General features: G+C 41.6%; 3 protein-coding genes across 4 annotated transcripts; 1 reads left to right on the top strand and 2 right to left on the bottom strand.

Annotated features, from left to right (window-relative positions):
- Window positions 1–6: 6 nt before the first annotated feature.
- vma22 (vacuolar ATPase assembly factor VMA22) lies at window positions 7–1959 on the bottom strand. The gene is made up of 5 exons (XM_080468802.1): window positions 1732–1959; window positions 1467–1570; window positions 1293–1390; window positions 1018–1209; window positions 7–421 (listed from the first exon to the last, which is right to left on the bottom strand). Exons 1-5 carry the CDS (start codon window positions 1849–1851, stop codon window positions 225–227), a joined length of 711 nt encoding a protein of 236 aa, XP_080324928.1. The 5' UTR covers window positions 1852–1959; the 3' UTR covers window positions 7–224.
- A 1147-nt stretch (window positions 1960–3106) lies between these two features.
- On the top strand, window positions 3107–4550 carry ebp (EBP cholestenol delta-isomerase). Its single transcript, XM_080470236.1, has 5 exons — window positions 3107–3208; window positions 3397–3709; window positions 3794–3830; window positions 3921–4051; window positions 4130–4550. The coding sequence occupies exons 2-5, from the start codon at window positions 3397–3399 to the stop codon at window positions 4348–4350; spliced, it is 702 nt and encodes a 233-aa protein (XP_080326362.1). The 5' UTR covers window positions 3107–3208; the 3' UTR covers window positions 4351–4550.
- A 990-nt stretch (window positions 4551–5540) lies between these two features.
- fkbpl (FKBP prolyl isomerase like) lies at window positions 5541–9052 on the bottom strand. 2 transcript variants are annotated; one of them, XM_080469945.1, is made up of 4 exons: window positions 8279–9050; window positions 7920–8096; window positions 7545–7825; window positions 5541–6940 (listed from the first exon to the last, which is right to left on the bottom strand). In XM_080469945.1, the coding sequence occupies exons 2-4, from the start codon at window positions 8092–8094 to the stop codon at window positions 6296–6298; spliced, it is 1101 nt and encodes a 366-aa protein (XP_080326071.1). In that variant the 5' UTR covers window positions 8095–8096; window positions 8279–9050; the 3' UTR covers window positions 5541–6295. The 2 variants fall into 2 exon arrangements, with proteins under 2 accessions (XP_080326071.1, XP_080326072.1); XM_080469946.1 differs by having other exon boundaries at window positions 6043–6940; window positions 8909–9052.
- Between the last annotated feature and the right edge of the window lie 14322 nt (window positions 9053–23374).

Below are 23374 nucleotides of genomic sequence, written 5' to 3'. Positions count from 1 at the left end.
TTTTTTCAAGGTGGATATTTATTCCATTTCAGTTAACAAAACATTTCTTTCAACCTGAGAAATCTTCAAATACAGCATGAACAAACACATATCTCAAACAAGTTAAATATCTATAATTCAAAACAACACAACACCAACAATAATTACAATAAATCAATCAGTGTGAACATCTTCATCCATAAGCTCTGCTGTTTTCCACCAGACAGACACTGCTGAATCATAATCTATGGGCTCTCTGTTGTGGGAAGCTCGTCTCCAAACTCTGGCTGCTTTGACTCTCCAGAGCCATTCAGTGTGTCACCTTGTCCCAGAGCGCCACTCTCTCCTGGAGTCTGTTTGTTTTTCAAGCTGAGGCTCAGCTCCCGCCTGCAGCTTGAAATGGCATCCTGGAGCGTTGCAATCTCTGCAGACAGTTCGATCACTGTCAAATGGAAAAACAAAAATAGGAAAATACGAGGAATGGTGAGAAAGTCTCATGATCAAGACCCGTTCATGTCAAAAACTGCTGTTATCCTGAGTTCAGTTCATGTAGCCAGTGTAAGACCAAATTTTAAATTCAAGTCCTCTTTGAGAATTTTTCAGCTCTCAGGGACGTGAATTAACACTATTGAATGTAAAGCACAACTGCTGGGTGACTTATTATACTACATTTTCTTCCATTACTGTTTTGTTAAAGAAAACTATAAATAAGTACTATTTGATTGTCAGACCAGACTCTATTTCTATGGTATTTTAATAGTACAATCCAAATTAATACATGAAAGCAACTTTAGCCAGTAAAATAGTGCGCCAATCAATAATCGAGCTTTGTTTAGTCTTTTAAGATCAGGCAAATGCTGCTTATATAGCATCATTTCAGAGTAGTTTTGCTGATGAGAATATGACAGATATTTATAGTTATGGAAAAAACATGGAGTCACAAGAAAAAAAACTCCGGCTATATTTTTTTCAGGAAGTACAGCTTCAAACCAAACCTACTGTAACATTTCAGCTTAAAGCAACACATCATCAACCCACCTTGCTTGAAAGACGACTGTGCTTGTTTGAGAGACTGTGGCACTAAAATCCCAAACCACTTTATTGGATCTTGTTGAAGGTTCTGTATACTTTCCTTGACAGGATTTAATTCAGCAGGTTTCTCACTATTGGCGTCCTCGCGTCCTTCGTTTTCTGCCGCATCCTTTTTTGGTTTGTTCCTTCTCCTGATGCCTGTGAAAAGAAAAAGTGTGACAATGGTTAGGGAAAGAATGATTCCTATATATCAACAATTTGCATCTTTGATTGTACATCACCTATGTCCTTCGGTCCAATGTCCTCTACAGGCCTTGAAGTGTTTCCCTCTTTATTCGGTCTGTCTGTGGAGAATTCAACCCCACAGTTGTCCAGCTTTCTGTAAGCCACAAGGAACGATCTCAGAAAAGTACAGCAACACTGACCCGACGGATGAATTTACACTGAACTCTCACCTCGAACGAACAAAGACCAGTGGCTCGATTTCACTGGCGTACTGAAGTGCAGAGACTTGTTTGTTTCCCATTGAATATCGAGCCTTCGATATGGAAAACCATCCCTGTGAGGATCAAAACAACAACAGCTGTATATTATACAAAGTGAAACACGAGACAATTCAGATTAAAGATGCGACACGTCAAGAACAGCATAGCATCCTCCTCCAGAGCAGACATTGTGATTTATATAGTGAATAAACATCCACAGGCTGATCAGGGATACCTGCTCTATCAGAGAGTTGAGTTTGGCTCGTTTCTCCTCCAGTGACTCCAGCTGGTCCATAAAACGAAGCAGCTTTTCGTCCAGAGACAAAGACGCATCTTCCACCTCGGACACACCCATCTCGACTCTTTCTACAAGTCCAAACTCTTTCTGATGCAGTCGGAAAGGAAGAAACAACCCGATCAGAGACTGGAAAGCGACTCAAGCTTCCGTGTTGCGTCACGTGACAAATACCGTCATGTGATCACCCCCCCCCCCCCCCCCAGATCAGTTTGGTAGTTAACGATTAATATAACGGATTTCTGCCTCAATTTAATAGTGTTGAACTTAGTGTTATGATAACATCTTCACCATCACGATAAAATAAAGTTATTATTGGAAATGTATAATTACAATGCAATGAGCAAAAAACGTATGTTCCCATACCGGGAGTCGAACCCGGGCCGCCTGGGTGAAAACCAGGAATCCTAACCGCTAGACCATATGGGACCGTTGAAGACACAGGACCAATAACGGGTTTTAAAGAGCAGTAGTTGAACCGAAACACTACAATCAAGTGATTTTAAGAGAATTATAATTATATCCATGTTTTTACAATTCCGGCTATTCTAGATCTTTTAGCTCTTTTACCTTCTTTTTTTGACACCTTAGTTTCACTTTTCCATCTCGTCAAGCTCTCTGAGAATCATCAAGCAATGTGGAATTCAAATAGAATAAAAACAAAAAATGGAAACAAAACATTTATTCACATTGCAGATTCTGAAAGTTTCAGGGAGCCACTAAAGAACTGACCTGATGTCACCTATTACTCATCAGGATAAATGTTTCATACATATCTACCGTCTGCTTTCATAAAGGCTTCCGCCGGCCACTGACGTATCGCTCCCAGTAGCTCGCCGTGATCGTATAGTGGTTAGTACTCTGCGTTGTGGCCGCAGCAACCCCGGTTCGAATCCGGGTCACGGCAGGGATAATACCCTGACACGGCTTGGGAGTTCATTTTGTCGTATCATTTTATTATTTGTTCTACTTTTCTAACAGTTCCAACGTGTGATATGAACAATCTCTACAGGAATATTTGGGTCTATTGTAATTTGGCAAGATGCATAATTTATGCTCCCTTCCACCACCATGATATCCACGTGAAATACCTTCATGAGTGAAATATGATCAAATGTTGTCCTTCTAGAAAAGCTCCGCATTTCACCTTTGACCAATTATTTCTGATAACCATCCAAGGGTGGAGCTGCGTCTTTATTGGTTTTATTCAACCACAGCCTCCATGTTCCGAGGCGAACAGCCAATCACAGAGCCATCTGATCGCACGAGTGCCAGCAATACCGCGGTCTGATTGGTTGCTAGGACGTAAGAGCCCGCCCCCTCCTCAGTCACTTCCGTGTTAAGTGCACTTTTATTGCATGCGAGTTAAAGGGGTTCCCTCTCTTTTCTTCACTCTCTGCAGCTGGATCGATCTCTGGTAAGGATCACTTTTTGTTTTTCAATTTAATAACTTGTAAATACACCTCTTTTCAAGTTGTTGATTAAATAACGTCAGAGTCAGAGTGAAATGCAAGTAAACACAATGCAGCTAATTTCTATAAATGCACTGTTACAGCGACATTATATGTCAAACTCATTATGAATGTGTGTGTCTTCTTCATACAGATGATGGACAGCTCTTCATCAGGAGGGGTTCTCCATCCATACTGGCCCAGGGACCTTCTGATTCCCACCTATGTGCCCAACGACAGATCCATGTCAGAGATCCTGGTATTCCTCTTCTCGGTGTCTGGAGTGTTTCTGCTGGTCACCTGGTTCATCACAGGTCTGGGAAGCGCCGCCGGCCGGCTGGGGCCATGGAGGCGCCTGGCAGTGTGCTGGTTTGCCGTCTGTGGCTTCATCCATGGAGTCATCGAGGGCTGGTTCTGCCTGTATTATGACATTATTCCAAAAGACCAGGGCTTCCTGTCGCAGCTCTGTAAGTATAACATAGTTCGTAAAGTACAGAAACACTGATTGGGCATTTTGGGTCAAAATGTTGTTGTTTTGTTTTCCCTGACAGGGAAGGAGTACTCTAAAGGAGACAGTCGATATGTAATGTGAGTAAAAAAATGTTTGCAAAGATTTGTTCAAATTTGAAAAAAGGACTCATTCATACAAAGTGTAAATAAAGTTTCTCTACTTCCCAGAGCTGACAACTTCACTGTGTGCATGGAGACTGTGACTGCGTGTTTGTGGGGGCCGTTCAGCTTCTGGGCTGTTTACGCCTTCCTAACCAATAAACCCTACAGATTTGCTCTGCAGCTCATCATCTCACTGGGTAAGAACGAAGTGATGCACACTGTGGAAGGGGCTTCATGAAACCTTGCTTAATCGCACTTCTCTGTCTGGTCTGCAGGTCAGCTGTACGGAGCGGTGCTCTACTTCTTCACCGAGCACAGAGACGGCTATTCTCACAGTGAACTGGGACATCCAGTCTACTTCTGGTTCTACTTTGTGTTCATGAACGTGCTGTGGATCATCATACCACTGGCGCTCATTGCGGACGCATGGAAGCAGCTGTCGGCAGTCCAGACGCACGCCGATAACGCCAAGTCTCCCAAAGTCAAGAGGAAGTAAAAGCAACAGGCATGAACAGACTTTGGGACTGTTGGACGTCGACGACAAGGAATACTGGACGGAGAAAAGCTCGTACTTTGAATTGATCGCTCGACGTATGTCTGGAGAGCAAGAAAAAAATAAATATTAGTTTTTTATATCTGTCTGCAAAAAGATGTTAATTTTGAATTGTGCAAAAATAAAGCACGTTGACCAATTTCTATGTTTTACTTTGTTTTTCCATTTTGTGCAAAATATGAAATGTTCCTATTTTAAATGAGGCTATTGGTTACTAATGAGAACATCTATTCTTAACATTGATCACGTTCTCTACAAAGGTTATCTGCATCGGTTGACTGTATTAACTCTCTTTTATTAGGAATACTGACCAGTAAAATGTAACTTTACATCATTAAAAAGAGGCGCTCACACTGAAAAAGCAAAAATAAAACCCTCATATATATGTTTGCCCAAATTTTAAGCAGAACTAGAAAACAAATTGTGAAAAGACTCATCCTGTACTTTAGAGGTGCTTGTTAATCTTGTACCGTTCAATGTAGAATCCCTTATATTTCACACAAATATCCATGTTTCAGTCTGAAAACAGATCTGTGAAACGAGCTTGAATTTTACTTTGCATCTGTCAGCATGCCAAATCATGACGGTTCTCCAAACTTTTTTTTTTGTTTTTGTGCCTCAAATCAAGCCTCCCTAAACAAATGCACCAAATTGAGTCCCAGTTTAAACGTCAGTGGCATGTTGGAAACCTCCCACTGCATTTATATTATGTAAATGTAACGTTGTTAATAGTGAAGGATGCATAATGAATCCTCATCATTATGAAGGGTTACAGTTATAGCCCCTCTGTGTACTTAAATGATCGCTCCAGTGCAACACAAAAACTCTTCACAGTTTTTAAACATGAAAAAAACAAAATAATAAAATGAACATCCGAAATAGTTTTTTCAATTCTTAACGTTGATAACTGTGTTCCTTTATATTTCAATCACTTCAATGATAAAATAGCGCATCTGGCCGAAATAGCTCAGTTGGGAGAGCGTTAGACTGAAGATCTAAAGGTCCCTGGTTCGATCCCGGGTTTCGGCATTTTGATACTGTCGTCTGTACCCTGAGCACTGCGCGCTTAACACTGTATTACAGTGCAACGTCGCCCTCTTGCGGTCAACTCATGAAACGACACCATATTCTTCCAGTTAAGGCTTTCGAGCTGTTTATATATAAATCTTCAAAAAAAGGCAACAGGGCTCATAAAGGTGGAGATAAAAGTTTGATAAATATATATTAAAATGTTTTATTGTATTTTCTTAAAGTTTTGAACTATTTTACCATGTCAGTTATTTTAATGGATTTAAACTTTGAGGTATATATATATCCATCTGACACGTTTATAATTTCTTTGTTTTGGCGTTTGACCTTTGCTGTTTAAGCTCATTCAGTACGACTCTTTAGCAGTTTTGAGAAATTCCATTGATTTTATTTCAGCTGTTTAAGCCATTTTGGCATCACTTTGGCATTTAGCTATTTGATGGTTTATTGTTAGTTTTTTTACGCATTTTTTTTAGACCTTTTGTCAAATTCTCTTTTTACCTTTTACCTATTTTAGTTTTTCCACCTTTTATTCTAGTTATTTCTGTTCTAGTTATTATACTTTTTTGCCCACCTTTTATTTTTTTAGCTGATAAGACTTTTATTGATGCGCAGATTGAAAAAAAAGTTTATTTAAACTTGATTTCAGGAACGCTTCAGAGATCATCTTTGAATAACTCCTGTTCTAGTTCATAAATACAACCCTAATCTCTGCATTAAACAAAGTTAAACTTTTTGTTTTTACTCTCAAGTTACATTCATGCGTACTAACAGCATAGAGCTCACATTACTGACTGTCTCAATGGCTACAGATGCTTTCGACTGTAAGCCATGATAAGGAACATACAGTGTTTCATATTCAGCTAAACATTTTGCTGAGTCTCAGTCCCAACTGTGCATTTGTCTCCTTTTCTCTAACTGCAATGTCTTTCAGTGCCTTCAAAGCGGCGGGGAATTCTGGCTGGAGCTCCAGCAGCTTCCTGAAGGCCCTCTTGGCCTCCTCCAGCTCGCCCAGCATCTGGCTCGCCTGGCCCAGCCGGTACCAGGCTTTAGCGGCCCCGGGTTCCAGCTCGGTGGCTTTGGCAGCGCTGTCCTTCGCCCGCTCTGGTTGCTTCAGCTTCAGCTGGCACAGCGACATGTTGGAATGGAGCTCTGCTTTCATTGTTTGGAATTCTTGGGCGGAGGGAAGACGCTGCGCCTCGCCGGCAGCGTCCGTGCGGCCGTCGCGCTCGTGTCCATGTTTCTCTGCCTCCGTTACCCGGGCGGTGAGAGTGACGAGGAGCCTCAGCGCCTGGCTGTAGCTGTGAGCGGCTCCCCACACATCCCCGCTCCGGAATCTCACTCCACCCATCTCCTTGTGCGACTTCACCCACTCCCATTTCTCGACGGGGGACATTTCCCAGGATGCCTTGCCTGGTGTGAAAGCGTGGAGTTCGACTGTGGCGCGTTGAGGAATATCTTCACCTGGTTCATCTGCTCCTTTTCCCACTGCAGCCAGCAGTATCTTGGAAAATAAAACACAAGCGTCAGAGTTGCAACACAATAAGAGATGGAAATTATAAAAAATGTAAATCAACCAGCCACTTTTCATGCTGAAGCTGCTCTCATGGTGATTTCTATTTGAATAGGATTTTCTTAAACTGTATTAGTCTGCTGCTTATTTAATTATTTTTTTTAGTTAATCGTCAGTCTTTTATGAAATTTATTGAGGAAATAGACACACAAACACCTAAAATGTTACTGTACTTGTAGTATATGGATGATAAAAATTCATAGTTTACATTTAAAAAGTGCTAAACATACAATAACATGTTCAAAAACTATCAATACAATATCAATACATGAAGAAAAACAAAAAAAGATAGTCCTCCTGAATGTTTTCATGTTCAAATCTTCACCTGCTGTGCATGCAAAACAACAAAATACTAACATCTATATTTCATAATAAATGTTACATGATCTTACACATGCTACTTCTAAGGAAAAACACACAATATACTATGGTCACTTAAAAAACAAAAAACAAAAATCTACTTTATTTGACTCAGCAAAAACACAATATTGATCCAAACATTAAAACTAAGAGTGAATGTCCAGTAAACTCCTACCTCACATTTCTCTCCAGCGCTCATCGTCTCCAGACACGTTTCTACAACATCACACTGGCCGTCTCCGAGTCTCAGTGTCGTCCATTCACCCAGCGGGACCTGCAGCACAGAGTCGTGGCACCGCCGAAAGGCTGCGGGTGTCGCGCCTGTCAAATCGACGATGGACAGTTTCTCGTCCGGCTCTTCGGCTACTGAGGTCTGTGCTTCGTCCACGTTGGCTTTTAGCCGCACTCTGACTCGACACAGTGAACCAAGCTGTGGACAGTACCTGGACGGACATGCTGGAGGACACAAAGAGAGTGTGTGTCAGTTCGATCACTAAAACGAGTTCCAACAATGAAAATTCATTCTTCAACGTTAAAACGAGTATCATACATGTATCACGTCCAGAGTTTGACGGAGTCTGCAGGCGACTCTCACGCGACTGTTTCTGCTGGACTTTGCAGAGTCCTCGAGGACACACCGACAACCAGGACGTGACGCTGGTGCCAGCTTCATCCTCATCATCCTCATCAGCATTCAGACGGTCTTGAGGATCAGCAGGTTCCATTACTGAGCTCAGGACAAAACAAAAAGGAAAAATAAATAAATGATTGTAGCAATATTTCAAACCCCCAAAAAACAACAACTCTACAATATTTACAATATTTCAATGCATATTATAAATTAAACACACATTAAACTATGCACAAACTGCATCGTGAATCAAAAGTTCACCACAACTTCATACGTACCTTCAAAGACAACTGAAGAGCCTCAGAGGAAATCCGTCCTTCTTTCCTGTGACTCTACTCTTATTTTGTAAATGCTGTTTATTGTGGGTTTTTTTTTCTTCTTCTTCTTTCTGTGTCTATGTTAGTCACCATTAACCCTCGCACATATTAACAATCAACATGACCTATTCAATTTTTATCCCTTCATGTGATATTTTGACTGTATATTGTATTTATCCTGTGTGGGGCGATGCTGTAAAATGATTTGCTTCTAGTTCGAATAGAAGAGAAATACTTCATTAATCCCAAACACTAACATTCACGGTGAACCAGACTTCTCAGCTCACGTGAAATAATCCAAAAAGAAAATAAAAGCCGATCATGTCTAAAACGTCCATGACTCAAAGTCCCACGAGCGGTTTAGTACAATGGAGCCAGACGATATAAGTTAACAGCGGTGGGGAGATTTTCTACCATGGAGAGCTGCAGATAAAGCAAACTTTACTAAACTAAACGCAAAACATGTGCACATTTAAACTAGCATTAGCATTAGCAGTTAGCTCTAGTGCCAATTCCAGCTGCAGTCCGTGATTTCACGTAAAAACGTTGACGCTCCGTGAGGAAACCGACCTGCAGAAACACGCTGTTTACCTTAAACGTCTGTCTGACAGGAAAACTGTAGACTCCCATGAATTAGAAAGTACTAAAATTATAGTTTTGTTCAAGAATAAACACAAATACAGCAAGCACTTCTTCTTCTTCGTCTTCTTCTACAACTACTTCTTCTTCCTCTGTGTATCGCGGTAGAAAAGTGACATGAAGAGCATTCGCGCCATCTCGTGGACACGGATGTACTTGTTTATAGAAATCCAGCCAATTTCAATGGTTATAGACTCTTGCAATACATACATACATACATAAATAAATAAATAAATAAATAAATAAATAAATAAATAAATAAATAAATAAATAAATAAATAAATAAATAAATAAATAAAATTAAAAATAAAAATAAAAATAAAAATAAATAAATAAATAAATAAATGGAGTAGTGGAGTAGAAGATGGATGAATGTCTTATATAAGTTAAAGATACTGAATTAAGAAAACTCAGCATAAATCATTTGTATGTAAAAAAAAATTAATAAATTAGACTGTATGAAAGTTGTTTGAATAAAATCAAATGAAGTTTTCTAGTGTATTCACAAATTCTGAGCTCCACGATCGTTTTAGGAAACATTTAAGACAGAACTTAACGGGGCCTTGTCTGCTTCATCTCACGCCTTAATCAGAAATATTTCACCTGATTGCTCTTCTGCTTGTTTGTTACTTCTCCTGCAGACACAAACAGCAAATGATGATTTAAAAAAGGTACACACTAAAATATTACTAAAACACATAGTGTAACTAAACACAATAAAAACACATAACTAAATCACAAAAGAGTCCCTGGGAAAAAAACAACAGTCTACTTACAAGAGGAACATGCAAACTTCACAAAGAAAAACCATGAAATTTAATTCAAACGGGGGTCTTAAAAGCTTCTTATTTGACCACTGCATTACTATTCCACAAGATATTTTTTTGCCATTGAAATGATGGGTTCAATATGTCCCTGTGAAGTGATGTCCATCAGTCCGTCCATTACAATCCCCTTAGAGGAAACAGTTTTGTATCTCACTGGACTCTTAAAGACACCAACACATGTACACAATCACCTGCACAATCCACATCTCTGTCTCTGTCGTGACCTTTGACTGGTTCCACTTGCACCGAAGGCCTGTGTGTTAATCCTTCTTGTCAGCAGGAGTTATGTCTCTATTGTCTGAACACTAGAAGCCTTCAGCTCTCTCAGCGGAAAACCACACTGTGGGGATTGTGTGCGAGCCTGCATCACGTAAATCTGTTTATATGCTCACATTGTGAAGAGTTTGAATGGACTGTTCATCCTGAGGGAGAGCAATAAATGTTCAACACCTTTTAATGTCAGCTTCAGGTTATTGTTCTGTAAACTGTCTTCTTGTAGGGGTGTATGGCTGCTTGACCCTTGAAAACAATAAGAAGAAGCAGTAACCTGATGTAACGAGGCCGCTGCATCGACATCATTAGAAGCATTTTTGTTTTGATATTTTTGATACGGCGATGAATTGAAAAGTTCAGAAGCTGCTGTCAACGTCAGGAACAATTTAAAAAAAAAAATGTGTTCAAGGGATTATTCCAAGCCTTTCCATTTTATATTAAATATACTCACTCTGAATCTCATCAAAATGTATGATGTCTGATACCTTTCTTGAAAAGTTTCATTTTGCATTTAAATAAAGTTTTTTTTTATTTATTTCAAACGACTTCATGGAGCCATTTGTTTCATTGCAAATAACCTTAAAAAGCTCAAACATTTCATTTGAAATCATTTATAGTTTCAACATATTGAATTTTAGTTTGGATTTCTTATAAAGACAAATTTCCAGTAGGGGTCGCTCTATTTCCAACAACGTGACTGTCACAGATGAAGTGCATTGAACTCACTGGCTGCTTTAAATGTCGTATTAGGTATTTATTTGAAGGCGATATTTCTCCACTTACATACATACAACGTAAACTCTGCACGCATCTGTCATCATCTGTACCCGGTTGATCTTACAAAGGACCACAATGTACTGAAGCCTGTCCATCCTGACTGAGTGAAAGATTTAACACAGAGAAAACAAGTTCTCACCAGCAGACAAAGTCTTTTTTTTTTAAATTATTATTATTATTATCATTAACTTTGGGGAGATGTAATTGGGCCGTACAAGGTACAACTGTCTTCATCCATAAGTGTGAGCTGATGGAGTGACGAACTGAAGGAGACATGAGCTTCTATTCAAACTTCAGAAAGGAAGGACCGACCTGAAGCAGCAGGTATGAACTCAGTTACCGACTGATTGTACCCAAATTCAGAAACATATAGCCCCACGAAGTTACAACAGATTACACAGCAAATAGGTCTTTTAAAGTGCTTTAGGCCGGGGAATACTACTCAACCAATATTCCATTTTATGAACTGGCGATGACTAACTTCTGCCAAACAAGCAACAGAAGCAGCTGAGGCTGAATCTGTCGTCTATTTGTGACATTAGTAGATTCGGGATGTGCGGAAAGAAAAACAAAAAACAAAAAACCTGCTGCGGTGAGTCGCACATCAGCAGAATGAGCATGATTGGGTTATTTATAGATATACTCTGGAAGGCTTAGTAAAGTACGTTAGAAACCGTATGCAACAAGTTTTTTTATTCAAGAGTTCTTCTAATAACAAAAAGAGTCAGTAACTAAAGTCTTACCGTCGCATGCGGAGCGGCGAGCTCCTTTTTTTTTTAAAGCTCGCAAACTTTTACCTGCCATTACACATTTGTGTCAACAGCGAAGAGCGTGTTTGTGCTCAGCACCTCTCTCTCTCTCTCTCTCTCTCTCTCTCCCTCTCTCTCTCTCCTTTTTCACTGACAAGCCAGAACCTTCACTTCTTTAATCTCCCTCCATGTGTTCCACACATCATCTCCTTCTCTCTCCGATCTAACGTCTCCCTCAACCCCCTCACCTCTTCCTCTTGGCTCTCAGAAACTTCCCAGCTGGCTTCTTGTGAAACATCTCCTGTGGGTAGGTTCAAAAGCATCCCAGGGCCCGCGGATCAGCCAGGAGAAGAAGAAGAAGAAGAAAGAGAAGAAGAAGAAGAAGAAGGGCGTAGCAACTCGACAGTAGTTGGGTCCAGTAGAACAGCTGCAGCATCAGTAGCCAGGGCGCCGGCACCGCGAGCCTCTCCGAGGGCCTCGACATGCGTCACTCTGGGAGGAGGTGAGGGAGGACAGGTGATCGCAAAAGACAAACGGAGGGAGGATGAAAGGGGGAAATCATTAAGATGGATAGATTGATCGGTCGGTCGATCGGTCGGGCCACACGGCCGGGTGTTCCTCCCTCCCGGGCGGAATGGACCTCAGCACACGCTGCTTCATTCCATACGACAGGCTCAGGCTTTCCAGTGTGAAGCCAAGTCCGAACGCAGGTCTGCTGTCCTACAAGCTGCACGACACGCTGCATTTCTTAAACGGGATTCAAAGGCCTTTCTGTGCGACGCAGATTTAGAAAGTTGTTGCTCGAGCGGAAGAAGAATGAATCGCTGAAAATATGGAAAACGTCTGATGCAGAATTTTGTAGTTGAGGAATGAAACATTTATCTATTTATTTCTCATCTGAGACAAAACGCTGTTGATGTTCGTTCTATAACCGGAGCCATCGAAGTGGATTTTCTTTGTGAAGAGCGAGATTGAAGCTGATTATTACCAACTATGCTGCTTTATCAGTTTACTGGTTATACAAACTGTGATCAGAGACAGAAGAGGAATTATGGATTACCAGATGCGACTGAATATGGCTGAATTTACACTTTCATCAACCAGATCAAGTCAGACCACACAGGTTTTCAGGCTTCAAGTTAAGAAATATATTTTAATCAATATCACAGGTGTGATTATGGGGGAGGGAAATTCAGCCGAAACCAGAACCTCCATCAGCCAGGAGGAGAGAGAAACCCTGCAGCTGACGCTTCCAGCCCTTTATATCAGGTCAGATTAGGTCATCAGAGGATCTGGGTTTGGGTGCATCACATAACTGCTTTAACAGTTTCAAGCCTCAACATCTGAATTCCCTTTTCATGTATTATGAGTCGCCTGGGAAAACGCTAGACTGTACGAATGAGCGGAGCAGTTTGTTTTACTGAGGTTTTCAGGTCAAGTGGAGATCAAGTTGATCCTACAGCTGATTAAAGCCTTTAAAACGACAGGGTCAAGGGAGCCAGATCAGAGCAAGGTGAAATATATCCGTCCTTCTCTCAGATGTGTGCTTTCTGCGAGTAGATTTATCAATAATGATAATAATAAAAAAAAGAAAAAAACAGCGATTCCGAGCAGAGAAGTAAAATGAGAGTTTCCAGGTCGGGGTCATTTATCTACATTATAGTGTCATGATGAGATTACTTCAACTGCGAGGGAAAACACACACTCCCTGTTAAAGTCCAGCTGGGGAAAAAAAAGTGTTGAAAACACAAAGAAAACAGTCGCTCAGATGTTATGTTTGCTGTAGAGTCCTGAAATTATACATTTATAGATCGATTCACTGATGGACGAGATCTAATTTGCAAAGACATTGAGTATTTTTGCTTTTTTGTTTTTTTAGAAAACTGGCTGAATTCCCAATCAGTTCAAATATGATTATTATTACTATATGCGTTTTCAGTTTAAACTGTACGGCTGGATGCAGCGTGCTCTCTGCCCGCATGTGTTCCCGAGGATCAAGAGCCTACGTACACCTCAAACTGGAACGAGAAGAGGATGGTGTATCTCAAAACGCTGTGTTTTTAATACAAATAACTTCCTCTCTTATCAGCACACACACACACACACACACACACACACACACACACACACACACACACACACACACGCACACACACACGCACACGCACACGCACACGCACACGCACACACACACACACACACACACACACACACACACACACACGCATAAAAGTGTACCACTATGTTGCCATTACTGCGCACATTTAAAACACCACATGTATCTGCCCACCGGCACTGTGGGGAATCTGGCATCGAGTAAGGCTAAATTTGTTTTATCTGGAGCATAAAGAGGCTCCTTAACTCCATTACTTTGCCCCTCTGGGGTCCAGTTATACAGTTGGACGTCCACAGCCTGAGTAGGAACCCACCGAGGGGAGGAGATGGCTATCGGGAGCCACAGGGCAGATGGGGGACCGTTTTTATCGACGCACACGTTGTAATGGGGTCTTCCTGTGAGGGGGCCTCGGGAGATTTTCTTGGACAGTGCTTTCATATGTTGATTTGCTGAGTTGTTTGTGTGTGTTTGTGTGTGTGTGTGTGTGTGTGTGTGTGTGTGGTGATTTCTGTGATCAGAGACAGTCACTGTGGACCATTAGGCCTCCGCACGCACTCATAGTACCACACATCTGGATATACTTCTTCTCAAACAGCTACACCTACATACAGTCTGGCAGTCCATGCGACCCTTTAAATACCATCGCAGGACTTTTCGATGAGGCCCGTTAGATCTCATATACGTCCGCGCCGCTTCCCGATGGCGCGACAAACACACGCGTCCGTCCCCCGTTTGTGTTTTCGTTTCTTTGCCAGATATTCTGTCCACAAATTCCTGATGCTGACAAATTTATGCGATTCGAGGAAATGATGGTTGCCTTGCTGACATGTGTGACCGAATCAGTTCGTATCAAATCAATCCACTGACAGCCAGTGAGCCCGTCCCGCACGTAGCTATAAAATCTTTATGAATATGTCGACCAGACGGCCAATGAGGACGTATGGTCGACATATTCATAAAGAGTTTATGGCTTACGTGCGGGACGGGGCTTGTCTGCGAGGTCTCGGGTGATAACTACGTACAGGTGGGACGCGTCCGCTTCCATCTCTTCCTTAAAAACAAGTCGACTGAAAAAGAGTGCAAGAGGCCAAGAGAGGCTAAGTTGGCCGGGGAGGGGAAGAAAAAAAAAAAAAAAAACGTTGGGATTCAGCAATCACCTGGGCAGCTGTGATTTATACAGGTGTTAGGTTTGGATCCGGGTATGAGGTCTGCAGGAGGGGCCTTAATTCAAACCAGGCTCCAGTCAAAGTAACCGCCAGCAGCTCTGCGGTCTGGTACCCGGCGGACCGGGACACGTCCTGTCATGCATGTCTGTCAGTCACACTCGGTGGTTTCGTGTACTGGTTTCCAAACGCCGTCTGCGGCGGCGGCGGGGGGGGCTGTAGGTACCTGGAGGGTGGGAGTAAGGTGAGAGAGCGGATTAGCGTTAGATGACTGAATAAAGTCTAAAAACGGGAAGATTTCTTTTAGCATATTTCAGCAATTGGTAAAAATCTGATGAGGCTTTCTTCTGTGAAAAGAGTTGAATAAGCACAGATGTGTGGTAATTAAAGCTTGATGATTTATTCTACTATTAGAGATCCTGGTATCTACTGTTTTTAACTGTGTGTTTCATGCTGTAAATGCTCCTAGTGCCGCACAGACGTCTATCTGGACCGTTTACAGGATCTGACAGGTGTCAGCAGGTTCTCCCTTTTGCACCTTGCATATCTTCATCATCGGTGTTGAGCTGTGCAGAGGAAGAAAACCTGTTGATGTTTCGACTCTTCGGTGACGAGTGAGAACCAGCCGAGAAGCCGGTAAGATTTTCTCTGTTCAAAAAAAGAAAAAAAAAGCTGCATTCTCCCTTCTGATAACCTCTGATAGACTGAAGCGACACATCGAGAGTGAAACACATGATTAACACTAAAAATCCAGATTATGTTGAAATGAAACAAACGCCCATTTTCATGTTTACTTTTCCAATTTAATAATGAATAAAAATTCCAGGTTCATTATAAAGATACTTTTGTTTTCTTTCAGCTTTCAAAGGTTCCTTCCCTAAAGTAACTGCACCATAACAATATATGAACTAAGGATTCTGAGATTTATCACATCAAATCATTATAAAACATGAAAACATGCCGTTCTAAAGCTTTTGAGTTTGGATAAAAAATTTGCATTATTTTTACCATCAACTCATTGATTTACTTCCTTATGCCTTAATGCTTGCATCAGCACCCTGAGAATAATAATGGTCAAAATAGTCTTGTGACCAATGTGAAGGTGAGCACAAACCAAACTCCAAAATTGGTACAATCGTCTATTTCCGCATCTTGTTATGAAGGAAAAGAAGCTGCTGAGGAGGAAATGTCTTGCTTCAGTAAAAGCATTAAAATGGAAATAAAAATAAAATAAAATTTAAAAAAATAAAATTCAATCTTGACCTGAATGTACATCCTTTATGGTTAAAAAGAACCGTAAAATTGATTTCTCTATGGAAGAGATCCTTGCATATTAAGGATTTGATGGTTGGTATACACACAGCCGGTTGTGCCCTGCAGGAAGATACCAGGCAGTGTGAGAAGAGGGCAGAACAGGCAGAACGGGGCAGAACAGGCGGAACGGGGCAGCCCACCCATCGCAGTCCAACATGCGGAGGGCAGATGTACAGGCAGGGTTCCTCTCAGAGTACAAAAGGTTGATTTAAATAAGAGCCAGCTGATGTTGCTGTTTCCCCCTCGTCCTCTGCCCTCTTCCCCTCCGGCCCTCCATCCCTCACTCATCTCTGTGAGCCTTTTACTGCTAATCCTCTCGCACCGTTTGACCTGTGACTCGGTGCCCGTACTCTTTCACGCCCTGCTCTGAGCAGGTGTATGTGTGTGTGTATGTGTAAAACAATAATCTAATAATTCAGTAAATAATCCCATTTGGTCCGATACCCTGCAATCGGTCACTCCTCTGCACCTCTTGTCCTCTCTTTGCTCCTCAGTGTCCTGCTTCCTTTCCAAAAACCTTGTGAAGTTCCTTTAGTTAGAAATAAAACCATCCAAACCACCGATATCTACTCCGATCATCTCTCCTTTGTGTTTTATCGCGCGCTGTTAAATTGTTTTAAGGATGACATGAGTATTGTTGCCGACAGCAGCCGTGCTCCAGGCGGCCACTTCCCGCTCTGTTCTTTCATCTGCAGTCGTATCAGCTTCATCAGTGAAACAGCTTAATGTGGACATGTGTTTCCCTGCGCTGACAGGCCGCTACAGGGCACAGACGCACACATCCACACCGAGCGTCTGTTTTAAATCCTGCACAGAAACCAACCATCAGATAGTCTGCGGGACTTACAAGGGCTTCAATTCGATGTTCATGGAACGGCATGCAAACTCTATTGTAGTTCACCTCCAAGTGCAAAAAAATGAAATAAAAATTTGAATCACAATTAAGGTAGTGCGCCAACTTTAACATAATACTGAAAAAATAACTTGCACCCAGATCATTTCTATACAAGAAAACTAAAACAACTCATTAATGATATTTTGACGATACAAAGTGCCAGAAAAGTGTCTTTTGCTGCTTTGCAAGACTAATACAGCTCATATCAATGGAAATTGTTGGCTTAGTCTGTCTGAAAGGTGAAAAAACAGTCTGATTAACTTTGATCCAACAAGCATTTCTAAAGTTCTGCTGATGAAAGTAAGTGAATTTCAATTCATTGTAAATAGAAGTCATCAGATTAGACCAGTTTACACATGAATAGATGGAAAGTCAGGTACACATTCAGATCAGAAGGATGTTTTTGTTTAGTTTTTTAACTGAAACATGGCGACACCCATAATTCTAGATAATTCAAAGTGATATGAGTGAGTGATGACCTTGAAAAGACAAATCAGTGTCGGTTCTCGAGCCAAACAGCCCAGCGAGGTTCAGGATGAACCACAGGATGAAGATCAGAGAGGGTTAAAGGAGACTATAGAAAGCTCCGCATGGGAGCTTGGAGGGGCAGACGACCACCAAAGAGGTTCCTTGGAGGTAGATTAGAAGCACATGTTGACATGTTCAGACATTGAAACATTTGCTCTTGACCAGAGTTGGTAGAAGAGGTCAGATGTGTTTGTAGGAATCTCAGAGGGGACAGTGGGCCGGGATCCTTCCTATCTATGTGCTCTTCTCCAGAGAACCAACAGCCATTAGTCATTACATTCAAATGACATTCTTCACCTACATGTTCCTTGTGTTCGGACCGAACTGGGAAAGAAAAAAAACAAAAAATATCCGAACTGGTATCTGTAAATCATTTCCGTTCTTTATTACTCTTCAAAGAGCGAGGATCGATAAATCAGTGTCCATGTTTTTAAAGTTTTTACACTTAATGAACACGCCTTTAACTTTTATTGCACTTTGTTCTAATTTGCCCTAAAAGCTGCATTTTATCTTTTCAATTTTGTCGATGGAAATCTGCACTATCTCAACTAACTATTGTATTCTGTTAATTGTGTTTTATATGTTTTAAATATAATGATGAGATGTAAACTGAATTAATAATAATAATAATACAAATAATAATAATAATAACAATAACAATAATAATAATAATAATAATAATAATAATAATAATAATAACAATAATAACAATAATAAATTGTATTTGTAACACACTTTACATTTAAACAATCTCAAAGTGCTACAGAACAATAGAAAAGAAAAAAAAGAAAAAAGAAAAATTGTTAAAAGAAAGGTAGGTCAGGGCGAGAAAAGTCTGTTAAAGTTTAAAAGGGACACATAAAACATTAGAAAACTCCAGGAAAAAAACCTTCAAATATAACAATTATAAGCATGACTGTTTTTGATGTGTCACTGCTAGTAATATAGAAATTACAGTTGTCGCAGGCGATATAAGAGATTAGAGCTACCATGTTCATCTTTGTATTGATCAATCATAACAATAACTGACTAATACACAAAGGAAATTTAAATTAAAAACGTATTTGAGAAACGCATGAAATGGAAACTGCAGATATCTGTATTAAAATAGGATAAAACCCTGAAAACTTCCAGGAGAGTGACACGCGAACTAAAGTATTGATCTCCTGCACACTTCCCACCCCTGCTTTTAGTTACGTAAAAGAATCGAGCACTTCTTCCATCACTGCCTCAAGTGTATTGCAACCATGCAAAAGAATCAGGCTTTAAACTCTGTGATCTACCGAAATCTGGCAGCGGCGAGTCGGGAGCTGCTTCCAGCAGTTTAAAGCGGTCCAGAGGCTGATCTAAGCCTCTCTGCATCTCGCTGTGTGTAGATCTGAGGAGACCACGAGAGGGCCCGTCCATCACGGTCGGGAGAGTTCACCGAGAGCCGACATGAGGGCAACATTTCACTCTGACAGCCCAGGACAAGTGCCAGCCTGCTGCCAGCAAACAAGCCAGCTTTTACTGGACCGCTCAATGTGGCCACAACACAACTATTGTTAAATTATGGCCCATCTTCACCAAAAGACAGAGAGAGAAAAAAAGGTTTTCATTTTTGATGCCGAGAGTCTTTTGCAGCTTTTGACATCAGTTTGGCTCGAACAGGGGCTCATATGTGGAGCCGGTGAAATGTTGTCGCTACTTTACGCAGGGCAGTGTGTGTAACGAATGCTTCAGATATTGCCAGCACTCAAACTGTCAAGACTAAAGCACATACTTTACACCCAAGAGCTGCACTCTCCCTTTTTTTTTTTTTTCCACCAGTTCTTCTCTTTCATCAGGGGATTTAACTCAAAATGCTATTAGCAAGAGCGAAAAAAAAGAAAAGTTAATAGGGGTTCTCTGTGCCACCCAAGATTAAATCAAAAATCGCTGTTTTTGTGTGCAGGATTTAGCGTGGCAGGAAATTAAAGGAAAGAGAGGAACTCACGGGAGTTCCGAAGATCTCAGACAAGCCTGGTGGGATCGGAGCAACACACAAGATGAGCTGGCTCTGACCTCTGTGACATTCACAGAAACCTTTCATAAATCACGTTAAAAAGGAGTCTCTAATGAGGGGAACTCGACATCAACTTGAATGTGATTTTGTTTTTTGGTTTTTCTACATGAATCAAGTATCTCGAATGACTCATAAGCCAGAGAACATGCTTTCAGCGTGTGTCAGCAGGTTCACTGTCAGCAACGGCGATGACGATGACGCCTCCATCACCGAGTCGCCGGTTTGGTGCAGCATCTTACGGCCGTGTGTCATCGAGTGTGTTGGGATTTTGTTTGGACGTCCGAGTCGTCGGGGTAGTCTGCCCCGAGTTCACTTGCCTGTCTGTGAGTGTGTGTTTATGTAGCATAAGCTGTCCGTTACATGCCGTCGATGAACTCGTCTTCGTGATCCTCGTTTTGTACAGCAGCGTGCTCTCAGATCGATGCAGTGGTGAGGACTTTACATGGCGAGGGTCACAAGGCTCTGCTCACTATTACTACCACGACTGAATCTGACTCAGTTTTCCACGAGTAAGGTTAAGAAGATAAGTTTCTCAGCATTAATTGACCGGAAAAAAATAATCAAGACGTATCAACTCTGCTGTTCGACCTATAATAATAATATATAATATAATTAAAGTTTCACACGTTGAACTTTATCTATCAGGTGTGCTGGTGTTTATATGTGGAAAGTTGCCCTGTGTGGTGGTTTGCCCGTCCAGGCGTAACATCCACTAACTTCCAGTTCCAGTACAACCCGACTGCCAGTCGGATAAAGACTTAAAGATGATGGTGGAAAACGAAATAGATTAAATGACTGCACTTCGTATGTGCCTGAAGCAGATTTGAACACGATACACTTCCAACTGAAGTCCCATTGTGGGTAATCTAGGTGTTCATCAAGAGAAATAAAACAAAAAAAATGTATCAGGTGTTCATGCAACACAAGCCTGAACTGCAAAATGTTGTCAACTTCAAGCTGAAATCACCAAAAATTCTATTGTCTTTGTATAAATACTTTTTTTTGTTTGTTTAATTTTACAAAATGTTTTGACTCAAAACTAATATAGCTACCATTAAACAAGCAGTGTTTTTTTTTTTGTTTTTTTTCCTTCCCCAATGTTGTCCGCCCACCCACTCATATTCAGACTTATTAGTAGAAGCCCGACAGAAAGGTTTCTGCGGGTCTTGAGGCTTTAATGTTTGGTATATACGTTGTTTATATGGGTTATTGTTACTTTTCGTGCCAGAATTATAAGTCTCTGTCTGAGCCCCTTCATGTCTGCGGAGTTTCACTAAGGTTGATATTGTGGAGGCCGAGGCCAGTGGGGGTGACCACCATGTTAGAGTCCTACCTCCCAGTGTGTGTGTGTGTGTGTGTGTGTGTGTGTGTGTGTGTGTGTGTGTGTGTGTGTGTGTGTGTGTCAGTGGGGTACAGAATGCCTGCGACTAAACTGCATTTGATTTTTATACGCTTGTGGTTAACAGGAGCCAGATGTATCTGCCCACAGGGAGCTTACCATCGACGCAGCCATTTCTTTCTGATTTTCACTGTTTTTTTTAATGAGACGTGTGCATGCATGTGTACATACATGATTGCATGTGCATGTATGCTTCAGTTAAAACAGCCAATAAACCACACTTTTTTTTTTTTTTTACTAATAATCAAGCCAGTATGACTTTCCTTGCCTGTCTCGCAGTGCCGAAGACAGGATGTATCCTGTTTAGATGACGGGCCTGAGAGTGACGAGATCCATGATTTCATCACATAAAGATAGATGAGAAACTATAAATCAGGAATCATAGTTCTCTGGACGCAGAACCTGGCCCCCGAGACACATGGAGATACATGAAGCCTGACTGAGAGGTGAAGCAAGAACGGAGCACACAAACACACACGCACACACACACACACACACACACACACACACACACACACACACACACACACACACACACACACACACACACACACACACACACACACACACGCAGGCATGTTTCATGCACCAGAGCGCCGAACTTCATCTGCAAAAACCAACATTCATAAGTTCATTATGAGCTGTCATTCACAAGCAGATTCATGACAGTTGTCAGGTTGTGTCCCCTGAACGGACGGACAGATTTGCGCTGCGAATAAGAGCAGAACGTGAAACGGGAACGATTGAGAAAGAGAGGAGAGTGTTAATTGAAAGCGAATGTGTCTGTTCTGGCTGCTGGTCAGAGATGGGCTGGGGTCCCAGTTGGCTTGCACTTCAAAGGCCCGACCCGCCTGTCTCAAGCGCACCTGCAGCCGGTTACAGCCTGCTCTCATCACTCAGGGCGTGGAGGGACCTCTCCTACAACTTAGAGTCCACGCCACACATCCTTTTGCCAAAGGGCCATAATGACCTGCGCTCAGGAATTTAACCTACAACGCCAGGTAAACCATGCAACTCGGAGCGAAACGTTAATGACACAGTGCGTCTGCTCAGTGAGCGTTCACACAGCAGGACTCCTGCAGACGTTTTTATATCGGGTCACATCTATCACAGGACATGCGGAGCTCATCTAACTCTTCCTTTTGTTGGGTTCAGAAGTTCGTTGACAGTTATGAAGAAGTATTTGGATGTATTCCTGTTTTATGTTTGACTGGACTTTCCCGGTAAGCATGCTATATCAGTGCTCCTCCTTTGTTTACGTCCATCCATCTGTTTTCATCCATATTGGGATCATGATTCCAGCCAACGCTGAATTGCACGTCTGCACCTGAAGACAATTTAGGGACAGTAGCTCACCAAAGATACGTGTCTTTTTGTTTTGGGAGCAAGTGTGAACAGAGAAAACATATTGTCCATCAAGACCCCGTTTTCAAATAGAACTCAGATCTTCAGAGCTCGCCATTGTAACACCCTCTGGTCCTATGCCTGGTGATATCTCCACTTGACCTGCTCAAAGTACTCTAAACAAATACTCTTATTTCCTTTGTATAGGTTCCATGAATATAATTTGATACGTATGACAGATACTCATACCAGCCCACATTCACAGTGAATCTACAACTTGCGTGAAAATATCTGAGAATCCCACATCGAGTGTGACTTCAAGTCGTCAACTGTGACTGAATCCTAAGATGTGTCCACATTTGGGCATGAATCAACCAAAACCTCGATCTGACTAATTGATCTCTGAATAAACAGACTGTTAAAGATATCACACTTCTCAATGCAGAAGTCCTGAAAAAATGACTGCAACCGAGAGTCGGAGCTCAGATGCAGGAGGAACATTGCGGACTCTGTCCTGACCGTGGGAAAATGGAGCTGAACTGTAAAGTAAAGCTGTCCGTTTACCGGTCGGTCGAAATTCACAGCCTCAAATATGGTCATGAACTGTGGATCGTAAATAGAAAAATGAAATCGCTGCTATTTATTCAGACTGAGAGAAGCAAGTGGAAGTGGTTGGAGGATACCCTCTGCTCGCCTCCCATCAGAGGTCTACTGGGCACCTTCAGCTGCGAGGAGGCCGAGGTCAGGCCAGGACTCGCAGGAGAGATTATTCCTCTCCTTTGGTCTGAGAGCAGAAGTTGTGGGGGTCAGCGATGTCCGGGAGTCTTTGTATACTGCCACTGCAATGAAATGTGGACTAAGAGAAAGAAGATGATGGTGGAAACTGAGTGGATGCGACCTTGACAATTTTAAAGAGATGGTACCTTTTGAACGTTTTTCAACCTTGAGCCGGAAGTGTGTGGTTCTCTACGATTACAGCCTATAATCTT

This window comes from Lipophrys pholis, assembly GCF_963383615.2.
Source record: "Lipophrys pholis genome assembly, chromosome: 8".
Classification (NCBI taxonomy): Eukaryota; Metazoa; Chordata; class Actinopteri; order Blenniiformes; family Blenniidae; genus Lipophrys; species Lipophrys pholis.
Note: the sequence above shows the minus strand (reverse complement) of the source record. Positions and strands in the feature narration are given on the sequence as shown.